Source organism: Argiope bruennichi, chromosome X2 (genome assembly GCF_947563725.1).
Source record: "Argiope bruennichi chromosome X2, qqArgBrue1.1, whole genome shotgun sequence".
Taxonomy (NCBI): Eukaryota; Metazoa; Arthropoda; class Arachnida; order Araneae; family Araneidae; genus Argiope; species Argiope bruennichi.
In genome coordinates this window covers 81334487-81348018 of record NC_079163.1, presented here as the reverse complement: position 1 = coordinate 81348018, position 13532 = coordinate 81334487, and the positions used below count along the sequence as shown (strand labels likewise).

Genomic DNA, 13532 nt, shown 5'->3' with positions numbered 1-13532 from the left:
ATCGGAATTTTCCTGTTGGGATAAGAATAATCCTGCCTCGCTTCGTGAGGTTATGTCACTTGATGAACTGAATTCCTTTATTCATCGTTGCTTGCAAGTCTTATCGGCTGCTCATCAAATCCAGTGAAAAAAAACTGTAGATTATGAAATGTTCTTTAAAACTGTCAGTGACCATTTCTATTCAATTATTTCCCGAGTTAACCTCAACTAGGAAGTCGATGAACCTTGCGTTATTGTCACGCATGGGCAAGCAGAATTTAGATCCATGTTCTCTAAAAATATAATATGGTTCAAAGATGATAGTCAAAGCAACAGATTTTCTTCCAAATGAATCTTTCGGTGCATTTCATTTGCATGCTAATCTCGATTCTATAAATGTTCATCCATTTTACAAATGACGTTATTTCTCGCTTAAGTCTTTGCAAATGTGAACTTCCAAAGATATACTAATATTTGAACATGCAATCGAAGTTTAGTTAAGTTTCTTTTAATGCTCCAAATTTGTTTTAATTGGTGAGAAGCCAATTTTTATACTGAAGTTTTGTCCAATGATACTCGTTATAAAATTCATAACCTCAAATACTTAATCGTACTCTTAATACACGTAATTTCATTTTGACCATATAATGGAATATCGAATAAGATTTCCTCTCGGAGGGAGGGAAAAGAGGGAATGTAGTACTTTTGTAAGTTATCCGACAAAAATACTGGTATCCTTCTTTCAATGTTCGAATCGATCGTTAAATTTCATGCTACTTTTAAAGTCTCTCAGATTTTTTAGAAGTAATTCAGCTTTTCATATCTAGTTATTGGAAAATATTAATGCTTAATCGCTAAACACGACTGGGAAAAATTTCTGGTCTTGCCGAGGTTGGTTGGAACGCATATCAAAACCACGTAATAAATTATATTTTGGCTCAAGGTTGAAGAATTGGATTAATTAATCTTGGAACACCTTTCAGATGCGTCGGAATGCCAATCTATTGAAAAACCGGATCGTGACTGAGGTCGCGAACATCGAAATTGCGATAACCACTCATTTTGCCGGGAGGAATTTGTATCGATTTTTTTCATCTTTTCAAGCCTACTTGCACGTTGAAAAGGCTGAATATCTTAATTTATCAGTGTTTAAATTTAAACACTTAAATCTATAAATCCATTCTATATAGACTGCATTGCAGTACTCAAACATACACGAATACTGAGTTTAAATCTAAATTTCTACACTTGGGAGAAATCAACCCAAAATTGCGATTCGGTTTTACTCGAAGCGATTTTAATAAAATTAGAGCACGATTGTTATCCTTACTTTGATAACAAAGTCGACTGTAATAGAAGATTAATGCCTTAATGGCAATCGATTGAATAATTTCGTGACCACGATAAATACTTGTCGCGTTTTTATTATGCGCAGCTTAAAACGTATCTTGGCAATCATTTCCCGTCATTATATTTATGCCTGTTCTTAAGCCATTTCTGAATTTGGTAGCTTCCTTCAATTTGGTTAAATCGCCAATTTATTGCTCCTTCCAAAGTGCGTTCTAAAATTTAGATGAGGTTGATTCGAAGAGATTTTAGTAAATGCTTTGCATACGCATTCGGATAACAAACCGCGTTGCAACCAAATTTTGCAAAATTTTTCTCGACACTTTCCAAAAATTGCATTGCTGTTAAACTTAAAAATCCTTATTTTCTGCGAAATTTAGTTTTGTTCTATCTTAAGTTCTTGTATCGCAAGCGTTGTGAATTCAGTTCGCTTAAATAACGCATTTTCTTATTCATAATTTCCATGTTCGAAACAACTAAATTCAGTTAATTAACTTCTGAAAAATTTTAAATCGCTACTTCCGAAAATACTTCAAAACCAGAACTTTTACTTTTCCTTCACTTTTTCTATGCGCTGTTCGCATATTGGAATGTTTGTGCTTGCTTGGCAAGTTTTTTAACTCCCTGTGACCTATTTTTCGATTTCGAACAGTTTCACTGCTATTGTTCCTGATATATTTTTCGTTTTTCGAGCATAGATGTGAAAGTGCTTTCTCTCTTGAGAACGACTTGTTATTAAATCATGACTAATAGAGCAGATCGGTATATTGGAGTCTGTAACTCCATGTCGTTCAGGGTGGAGTGGTAGGTTGTAATTCTGCAATGGTTGACTAAGCAAGCTCGAAACGACTAATTTTGAAGTATACAGTTCTTTATGATGCTATCGATAAAGCGTTTTACATCAACTCCTATGATCTTGATTTCTAACGCCCCTCTTTCAGTTAATGCTCTTAGTTTGCGACTTTGGAAAGTTCCGATTGTGCTAACCTTTGACAAGATTAGCATTGCTACTCCCAATCGCTTTCTTGAACTCGAGTTTCTCGCGTGTCATCTAGAAAATGAATGTAATGCCTCAAACTTGTGGTATTCTCTCGGTTCTTAATATTCTTAACGGATGTAATGTGGAAAAAGCCGTTTCTATTAGAATAAAGAATAAGACCCCAAAAATGCCGGTAAAAAGTACCTTATATGAAGACCTGGTTTTAGAACTATTGAATTTCACTGAAGGGCAGTATTTATAAATGGGTAACATGTGGGAGCTATAACTTAATTGCGGCCATTTGTGCCAGCAACTCCATTCTAGATTAGAATCTCGATTCGCATGGAGTTTACAAATATTAACGGTTAAAGCATTCCAAGATTATCTTCTTACAACTTTAATATTTGCATTCTATTCCCGCAGTAAAATTTACTTCAAATTATGTTGCCGGACTTCAACTTAAATGTGTAAAGTGCTCGAGACTTGCATCGTATCGCTTGCATACTCAAATATTTTGGAGCTAGTACCTTGTAAAACGTGCAATTCGCCTATTAAATTGCTGCCTTCAGTTTTTAGCTTGAAAATTAGATTCTTATAAATTCCTGATGTTGATTTTTAACATCTTTTTAATAAATTGAGCTTTCGGTTTTCACTACGCTTCCTATTTGAGAATGGTTCTATACGATGCAGTTTACTGGATAAACGTTGCAGTGAATTTCATAAATTGAATTGAATCGACTTTTGTAATGGAAAATTAAAGAACGCTTCTTAGGTGGATCGGTTAGAACTACCTAATAATGTAGTCTTGATAGCAGAATTCAGTATAAACTTGAAGCTTCATAAATTCCATTTCGTGCGTATAGCATCTCATTAAATAAAATGTCGTTAAATAAACTAAACTTTAACTTAAGATCGATTCTTAAACCAGAACCGAGCATTGTCGTAATTCTAAATTCATATTTTTCACTCTTCCAAAAATGTGCGTGTATGCAACAGCTGAAAGAGCATGTTGTGGCCAATCAGTTTTTAATTTCCGAATAGCATCAAGTTTAATTTACCTGATTAATATTAAATAATTCTGCGACTTGATTAGTTCACGAGTAATCGCGCCGTGCTTAAGATCGATTCCAGATCTTAATGGATATAACGGAAAAATGCCCTCCGTGAACCTAATTCAAGTACGATAGACTTCCAATACTTCAATGGGCACACCTTAAAGCCCTCGAGGTGATCGTGAGGTCCTATAAAATTCAAAGTGGTTGTTACTGCAATAAGTAACTGTCATAATTGATAATAAAAAATATTTGTAATGAAACAATTTAATTCAATTAAAGCCAACTAGTCCTCTTAGTCAGAGTGTACCACTTGATTCAGTCTTCCTTGTATTTGATCCATATTGAAAAGTACTCCGTAAAAATAAAAAACGTAGATTTCATTCTATTACAAAACTAGATACCAAGATTTAGTTCTATACTATTTTAATCCCAAATTCTCAATATATTTCGAGTAACTGAGAATATAGTCTGTACCATCAAAGACATAGCAGAATATTTTTAATTCCAGTAGATTTATCTTTAAATTTATTCGCGGTTGTGCTTTTTATCGCCAGATTCAATTTTAATTCTAGAAAAAGCCTCAATAGATAAACGGGACATAAAATTCCTTGGTTGAATTTTCATTTTAAAATTTCGTAAATTGGCAAAGAATTACTAAAACGTCAAATCCTTGATAAAAAAAAATCTAACTATTCAACTATTGGAATGTATGTGCAAATGGAGTTTCTCGATGGAAGTCGCTAAATTTTACCAGAGGAATAATTAAAATAATAAACCAATATAGAACGCATAAATCTTGATGCACAAGTTCAAATTATCGGATCTACACTGCAGAAATCTAAAGATTCTAGGAGTGTGCAATGTTTTAGAAACTCATTCGAGAAAATTAGTCTTAGAAAAACTTGCGATTTTTAAGCAAATCTCTACTAATTTATCGTGAACTGCAGTTCTCCGATGGCACAGCAACTTTGTTGCTTATACCCAATTTTAAGTTCAGGAAGTAAAATTGCATTTATAGAACAGATCGGAATTCACGACACAGTGGCACTTTTATATTCACCTTAAGTCTGAATTTCTTTCCCATTGTTTGGTTCGAAGATAAGGTAACTTCAAAATTGCTGTCGGGTAATAAAAAGAATTGGAATTTTTCTTGTGAAATTTGTCTTGAACAATCCTATGTAGGATTGGCTTTTATTTGAGGTATTGTTTGTAGTCCTCTAATCTCGAAGCAGACAAATTGCTAAGGGCAGTTGACAAACCCAGCTCTTTGATCTTACACTGATGCATTGTGATACAAAGACAAATATGAATTCAGAATAATTTAAATTTCAAGTTAAATTAATGGCTTGTTAAACTTGGTTGTATTCCTACCATCTAATGCCTTATGTAAAAAGTTAATATAGACGTATTATCTGACGGTCAAACTCGAGTCTTAAGCCAAGATGGTTTTCCAACTGAACAACGGTGTATAGTTGTAAAATGCGATTAAACTCGCAAAGCTTAAATATATCTATATCCTTATGCCATCTCGTGAACACCACAGATGCAGCCACATGAGCCCAAAGCCGAGGTTTTAAATGAATTTTTCCTTGCTTTTTTTAAAAATTATTCGATACGAATTGTAAATTTGAAGATTTTAAAGGGCTTTCCTTCAATAGCGGCAATCCTTTCCGTTAAACATTAACGAAGAACTAATTTTACAAATCGGTGCCTTTTTAGAATTTACCACTCCTTGCAATGTTTTTATTTAATGTAAAGCCTGTTGCGAGTTCTTCACTCACAAGTTAAACTATTCTAGTGGAATCTATCCTTAAGAGCATTTTTAGCTGTAATAAGACTCCTCTAGCATGATCAAGCTTGTCATATGCTTATGTTCAAGTCTGAAAATGATAAAAAGCGAATAAAACTCGCAATAGCTTCGTTGTCTTGACCTTCGCTCATGAAATTCTGTAATGTTTCCTGAAAGGTTTCTTCAGAATCTAATTTTTCTCGAAGATGAAACCTGCTGAATGAAAATTCTTCATATAATTCTCTTGCAATAGTCTATAATACCATTACTTATCTTCCAGGATCATATTCAAGAAGTGTTAAATAAATGGAAACAAATTGATGATGAAATTTGGGCCAAGATAATTGTCATGGAAAGGAACCGTCGAGTTGCTAAAGCTTATGCCAGGGCTCCAGTATTGACAATAAATGGCTCTGATGATGGATTTGACGGATACAGGTGGGTTTGAACCTTTACAAATGGCAATTTAAAGCTGCTCTATTCAACAAATTTCTAATCGGCAATTTTCTTTCAGAATTGGTCTCTGTGGATTTGATAATCCGATGCGAGATGCAAAAACTGAAGAAATCAAGAAGCATATTGGACATGTAAGTGTATTTCCAATTCGAAAGTTTGAACTTTTTCTTTACTAGATTCTTAAACCGTTTCTTTTCTTTAGGGTGTGAAGATAAAGATGGACGACTCCGGAAATATAATGGTGAAAAGAATAAGCAAGTCAAATGTCTATATTAAAGAAGTGAAGACAGAAGAAAATAGCATAGCAAACGATATTGTCATGGCTGGCGGGTTATTGGAAATAGAAAAACCTGTCAAAGTAAGCTCCGAGGTTTTCAATCTCGGTACCAGTTTGATCCTATTCAATGCTTCCATCGCTTCATAACTCATTTGCTTTAAGTGAACTATAAAGCGAGAATGAAGCAAAACCCATTGCATTGAAATGGCATGCGTTTCTATTCTAGGATGTGGTCAATATGTACCAAGCCTTCTCAAGCAGAGCTTGAATTTATTGAGGAAGAGGTCATCTTGGCGTGCTGTCTATAATTAGCTTAAAGTATCCTCAGTAATTCGTAAACCAAAAGTCTTGCATAATAGAAACCTACGCGTTTGAATAAAACAAAGTTTATCATTTAATAAAGTCGAACATTTCGTGCTTTAGCAGATGACTGAAACAGCGTAGTTTAACTAATAATTCGTATCCTTCTCTCCTGATTTTAATGTATCTGGCTAAATCTGTAAACAAATAGAAACATATGCATTGTTTCAAGGAAATCCAGCTGTCAAAATATTTCGTACAAGCTTCAGCACAAATGCAATAATTTCAAAATTAGCTTATACTTCACCTAGAAACGAATCGCCTGCCAATACGAAGAGTTCTTGCTATATGAATGAATTTTGGGTTAACTTGTATTGAAATTATTTTAATAAAAGCACGCAAAACAAATATGGTAAACGGGTTACTCGTAAATATAGAACACATCGGCACATCTTGTATCGCTTAAATAATGACTCAAAATTAAACGGCAAGTATTATATTGATTAAATTTTGTTTTGATAATTTATACAACCGTCTGGAGTAGTTTAAAATCTATAGAAATGTCAGTATTTAAAAATTAATAAACGTAACCATAAACAGTTTCTGTGTTTATGTATGTATATGTTGATGTAACTTTATTTAAAGGCCAAGTATTCTTTAAATAGGATGGGCGTTTACGGGTTATAAGACGGTTGATTTCAATTTCAATAAACCGAACTTAGTTCATTATTTCTGCACTGCTTTAAGTCAGCGTGACTCCTGAATTTTTCACTTGGAATATATCGCCCATAAATCAGATTTTAAACTGTAACCATACTGAAGTTTTCTGCTCTTGTATTTAAAGCAAAGCAACGGAAGGACTTCGAAAATTTTATTTACTATATAGCTATCTAAACATTTCAAATGATTTGACAAATTTTTCGACAGCTCTTCTAAATATTCTGGAAATTCAGTTGCACTTCAGTTATCTAAATCTGTTTGAATGGCATCAAAAACGCAAATTTATGGAAATATGTGCTTTTAATTAATTAGTACGTTACAGTATTGAATCTTGAAGAAACTTGCCTTCTAATATGCAATTTAGTGAATAATCGTTGAATATATGACCGTTTTTTAAAATAAATATTTCATGTAAATATTTCAGATGTTTGACATGAAGAAATTCGCTTCCAATGTGAATAGAGAACTTAAGAAAGCTTATCCAGACAGAAGAAAATTGGAAAGCCAGTGCATATCTGCCATTTGCTTTGTTAAAGACTGTCCAGAACTATTAGATTGTTCCTGTTGGGTGATGGTTATCAACGTAGTTGCCTTAGATATGTTAAGATCAAAATTGCCTCCTGGTAAGAATGTTTCACTCCTTAATCTTATTTCATATTGATCTCTGAAAGTTTCGCAGCGCTTCTTGTATTAATTCATGCGGAATTGTGACCCAAATACAAAAAATGCTCATATCGTAGCTGCAAGTTTCGCTTATAGAAATGTATTTATATATCGCTAACGCGAGTAGAACAGAAATATTTCGTATTATTGAATGGCAACAAACACCGAGCGAATGTTTTATCCATTTCATTGAGCGTTTTTATAGCTGCACTTAATTATTGGAGCAATACAATATAAAATGCTCGAAACGGGTCTTATTACATTTTTTAATCGGGGGAAAGATGTAACGAAATAAAAATTGAAATGGCATCAAACGGAAGATTTAATCGAGTGTTTCCTTTTTAGATTCCATCTAATTAGATCAATCCCTTCTGTGATAAGGGATCATTTAACTATATGGTCCCATTAGGCGGTAGTATTAGCCGTGACCCTGTAAACAATTGTCTTAAGTGATCGCTATGACTTGCCTATAGAAATTAACGTCCATAGCTTCGGACGACTTACCAAAAGAGGCTTTTGTATGATTTCAACTCCGATAATCTTAATGATATCGGTTTCATTTCTGTGCGATTTTTCTTCATTCACTGATAATTTTCAAAGTTTGATACAATCTGTAATGTTACGAAACTCAAACTTGTCCATCAAAACATGTCATCGTATGCTCTGGACAGTATCAAAATTAGCATAACGCATTCTTACTTTGAACACGAATTCAACGAAAGTAGGCGGTTTTATTTTAGTGTATACTTTCGAATTTACTCGTGCACTAACTCGTAAATTTATGTAATCGTTCTTCAGTCTTAACAAATGAAATTATAGAAGCAAGTGAATTCTGTCCAAGAATCAAATCAAATTGTGCAAACAAGCTGGTTGCTAAAGGTAGTCAATATATCCAAGTTTGAATTTCCTATGTCGCCAGTTACTCGTCTTCCATTATCAAGAACCAGGAAATCACACCATCAAAAAAAAATTGGTTTCTCAAAGACTTATCTCAAATATTTTCTTTCTAGTTTCAAAGCGGGCAAGTATTGAGAAAATAACTGACCGTCGTCAGATGCCTCTTCCAACTGAGGAAGATCCTTATAGTGTTTTAAATTCAAGTGATGGAGCTTCTCAAAGAATGTCGGATACTCTGAAGGAGTGTAAACCTCCAAAACTTCCACCTAGAGACTTAAACAGAGTGCCTGTTCCTGTGGTAAGCTGGATTTTTCAATTATTGGATTTCCCAAACATTTGGTTACTTTAAACATTGACTTTAAATCCATAATCTGCCTTTGCTGGTTTGGTCCTTGAAATGGTGTAATTTTTTGAACTAAAGAATGGACACGTGTATGGAAAAGCGAATATAGGCAATTCGGCAAATTATTTCTTCATTACATAGAGAATATACCGATTTTTATTATAAATGAGTATTAAACTCTTGAAAGCGGGAAAATTCATTGGGGAATTTCTCCATGTAATATCTATTCAAATCATTGAGCGGTGAACTGTGTACTAATTCAATGATTTTATTAATTAACAATTTTCGAAATTGACTTTTTCAGTAAGCATTTGTGCTCTATTGTCGAAGCAACAAAGCTGATAAAGTCATCTGGATTTCTATGGAAGTCTGAAATTAGAAAATTACCATTCTTTGATCGGAGCTTGAGTCAAACGTCTTAGAGCAAATGTATTAGTGTAGAAATGATTTTACTTGTTAAACTTCTTGAATGATTTCTTGGTTCATATACTAAAAATCAGTTTTTTAATTTTTCTTGACTATTTTAAGTACATGATTCCTGTGCCTAAATTGCAATCCTAATTGTTAAATTACTGACCTTTTTCAGCCCGACTATGATGACTGGAAACGTGAGAAACCCGTGCACAGCATGCATCGGCAGTCCGGAGTCAAAGGTAATACTAGATTGCTTAATTTCTGTTCCTCCATTCGTTCAACTTTCGATTAAAATTATAAAGGCCACAAACAAGCTTCCCGAAATTGTTTCTAGTTAATCTCATTGATCGGAACTTTGATAATCAGAATTCCAATAATTGCATTATCGAATGTCTACAAATCTTTAGCAAATACTAAACTAGAATTCCCCTAGCTCAATCTATTCCATTAGATGTGCTTCAAGTTTTGAGCAGCAAGGAATATTAAATTCCAAATTTAAAGAAAATCGTAATTTTAAAATCGTGCATTGCATGTAGGTTTAAATTCGTGAGGCAACACTTACTGCCAGTATCTCGCTGGTAATTCTATTCCATCGCCTTGAATAACTTGTATATATTTGAGTGAAAGGTGTTTTTAGTTAAAGTGTATTTTTAGTTCCATACAGTCCTTGAATTCAGCAACGGGCTTGCAAGGGAAAAGGCATCGGATTTAATTCTAAACAGTCAAGTCAGACTGGGATCGATTAATGTCTCGAAAGCAACCCGGCCCATGTCGATACATCTTAAATGCTGATTTTCTAGTGATAAGTAAAAAATTTAATCTACAAAAACAAGCTTAAATTGTCAGTTTCAGATAAATCAATGTGCAACTTCCATGCAAATCTTACTGTTAAAATTTCTGAACTTTTACATTTTCAGAGTAGTTAAGTTTCAAGATCTTTATTTTAATCACGGCTCTTAAAATTAGTTTTAGTTAAGCATATATTTAACGATTCAAATAAACGCAATAGGTGGCCATAACATTCATCTAGGGACGAAATGACTTGAAGCTCCGACATATAAAGCAGTTCAATGAAATTCTGTCTGGCATTCTAATAACGATTGATCACTCAAATATTTCTAAATAAGACGAACTGTACTCTTATTAGCCTTGCAATATTTTGCTGATTAAACATTCCTAAACCGAGGACTGCGATTAACATGCCTTAATTGCATATTTAACGAAACTAGATGCCCAAATCATCTAGATCTGTTTAAATTCACTGCGCCTCACCAGCTGAAGAGTTTAAGAGCCGAGTTTTAAAAGGCCTGATCAATTTAGCAAGAAATTTGCTGGGAAGTAAAATTGCTGTATTCTCGGTTTTCATTAATGGAAGTTTTATTAATGGAAATAGATTCGCGTCTTGATATAACTAGATTCACGTATGGGAAAAATGAAGTTCCTTATTTAATAACATTACTTTAACACAAGCATCGGATTTCCAAAACGCGAGTCTCATTTAAATGAGATTGATTATGTATCTTATGAGACAAAGTATTAATCTTATCTACCTTCTTAATATAACTAGTATACCCCAAATATGCAGATAAGCAAAAGAAGCGGAAAAAATGTAGGCTTGGTATCTGGCCAATTTAACTAATCAGACTTGACATGGCCATTTTCATAAAGGTTTCGTCTTCATATAGAATCGTAGTTTTAACTCTTTACTCTATGCACTCCAGAGATGCCATTCGGTCATTGCTACATCAATTCGAATGAAAAGTCTTGGTGCATGGAGTTAACTATAAGGCAAAACTTCCAGTAGGAGGAATTTGGAGCCGTCTTAAAAGGGCTCCTAGATATTAATAACGTTCTGGGAAATCTGTTCCATTCTAGTCTTGCTAAGCATCACGCTTTATATCGTACAGCTTGAATTTTGCGATTCTGATTTTAAACTCGTAGAATTGGTACTTGATACATATAAGTCACCACGGAAATCAAGTCCTCTCGATACGATATCGAAAGTATTAATGTCGGTTCATATTCTTATTGCTTTCTTATTTTTAGATGATCCGTACTACTGCGGCATGAAAGCTAGGGTTCCCAATTTTGGAAAGAAAACATCTACTCAAACTGCTCAACATCCACTTAATCCAGTTCCTGTGCGAAAGAGTCATAGTTCAGGATATTTAAGTCTTCTTAGGCAAAGTGATAAGTCGTCTTCCTATGATTCAGGGAGAGGTAAGAAATTTCATACTTTAAAAGATTAAATCAACACTGTACTTTCATAACTAAAATGATCTCTACTTGACACATATAAAACTATGCCTGTATTTAGATCATAGCTTACAATTTAGGGATGACACTCATCTATTAAATGCTCAATTGTGATTTATGAATGTTCACTCTGCTTAGAATATTTAAATACTGTTAAAATGTCTGGCATTGTTGGTTATGTTATGTGCTGGAGCATAAATATATAGATGGGATATAAATGGGATACACGATTCCAACACAATTGGTTGGAAAAGTCGATCACTTCAATTGTATGCAAACCGAACATTCCATATCTTGCCATTTTCTCGAATTCAAGTGGGAAAAATGGTTTCATAAATGTACTCGGTATTAAATTTTTCCTGCTTCTCGTGGACAGGCTTAACCATAAACTATAGTGATAAATGTCTGCCGACATTATCTATATCATTGTTCCGAGAAATTTACCTTATCAAGCGAAGTTAAAATAATCAGTTTAATCCATTTTTAACTTTTTGTTGAAAAGAATAAAATATAATGGCTTTTAGTCTAGTTAGTTTGTATTTAATATACTTCTGGTTTTACCAATTATACTTAAAATTATTAAAATGCATGTAATTTTTTGGATTGGAAATTTGATTTTTCAGTATTTAAATACTAAATTGATTCTATCGGTACTCTTCACTTGCCCGAGATGAGCAAGAGACTTGTCGAGTTTTTAAGAGGCTATATGCGTTCTTTTCATTGCATGTTTCAGTTACAGGAATATTGATAGGAAATTACTTCATTGCAATCCAACTGAATGCAGTAATTAAACTTACTGTTTTACCTCCAACATTAAAATAAACTTTAACTGATTTGAAAGACTTTATAATCTTAATGGAGTTATCTACAACATGTACTACAAATAGTGAAAAAGCAGATTTTCTGCAACACTTCTCGAGCTAGGCGGCCCAAGCTGGTAACAATGAAGGATCCAATCCAATATTTCATATGAAAGATGTATTCCAACAGTTTTTCACTTAAATGGTACGTCTTGGATATTAATACATCTTTTATTAAATCGCATTTCGATAAACTTTAAAATCTGTTCCATAATCCATTTGCCTGAAATATAATTATAATTCTGTCTAACGTGTAATTTTAATTTCAGAATCTGAGCCATTTACCGATGACGAATATTCAAAGCTGTATGGAAGAATGAGAACATTGACTAGTCCTGCATCTCCAGGTGTTCTGTACGTGGGAGAGTGGGAATAAACGGTTTTCTTGTTTCAAGATTTTGAATTTTGAGCATCTGAAGACGCAGATTCCTGGTGAACACTAAGAAATTGATGTGATCTTTTTATTCTAAACTGACGAACTCGGATTTGATATTGAAATTTGAGTTTATAAAATATGAATACACCCTAATCCTTCCGAAATTTTGTGTGTACTGTGAATACAGCAACTAAGACTTCTGCGAAGTGCCCAGACGTAGTATTTAAACTGAAACGGTTGTGATGGACCCAGCCAACTGCGAGAAATTAGACTTGAAGCTTCTAAATGAGCTTGCCAATTGTGCCATTTGTAGGAAAGTTTGAATTCCCAGAAGTGGGAATGTAAATAGGTGGCTTGTACCATCACGAAATAGAACATGATCGATTTGTAGTGCTTATTTTAATTTTCAAGAATGTATTTTAAAATAAAGCTCTTTTAAATCTGTTTTTGTATTCATTTCTGAAAACGCTAGCTTCTATGCAAAATAGCTTGTATTGAAAGCGATATATTCTCGTGGTAATTTTAGATTTTTTAACTTAAAATGTGAGAAACGAGTTATCTTGTAGCTCGATTTTATTTTAGGTAACAAATGTAGTATCCTTGGTAATTTTCAGTACCATATTTTTGGGTGTATTGACCCTGTTGAAACGCTAAAACTGCATCCGATTGGCAGGATGAATAAAACTCGCCTGAAAATACTTCGTAAATACCCGTGCTAGCTACTTTGGAGCTATAGGGTGTCCCACAATTTATGCAGGTGTAATATTTAGATTTGAATGGAATACGTCAAGACGAGTATCTTAATGTATAATACGTGTTCG

The 13532-nt window shown here is 33.7% G+C and overlaps 1 protein-coding gene across 2 annotated transcripts in view; it reads left to right on the top strand.

Moving 5' to 3' along the window:
* Positions 1 to 13155, top strand: part of LOC129960643 (uncharacterized) — a 51324-nt gene extending 38169 nt beyond the window's left edge. For both annotated transcript variants that reach the window (XM_056074191.1, XM_056074192.1), the window contains exons 3-10: positions 5430 to 5587; positions 5664 to 5736; positions 5808 to 5963; positions 7327 to 7525; positions 8576 to 8760; positions 9392 to 9458; positions 11266 to 11439; positions 12605 to 13155. In XM_056074191.1, the coding sequence (XP_055930166.1) occupies positions 5430 to 5587; positions 5664 to 5736; positions 5808 to 5963; positions 7327 to 7525; positions 8576 to 8760; positions 9392 to 9458; positions 11266 to 11439; positions 12605 to 12711 (1119 nt within the window). In that variant the 3' untranslated portion in view covers positions 12712 to 13155. The remainder of the gene's footprint in view (positions 1 to 5429; positions 5588 to 5663; positions 5737 to 5807; positions 5964 to 7326; positions 7526 to 8575; positions 8761 to 9391; positions 9459 to 11265; positions 11440 to 12604) is intronic.
* The last annotated feature ends 377 nt before the right edge of the window (positions 13156 to 13532 follow it).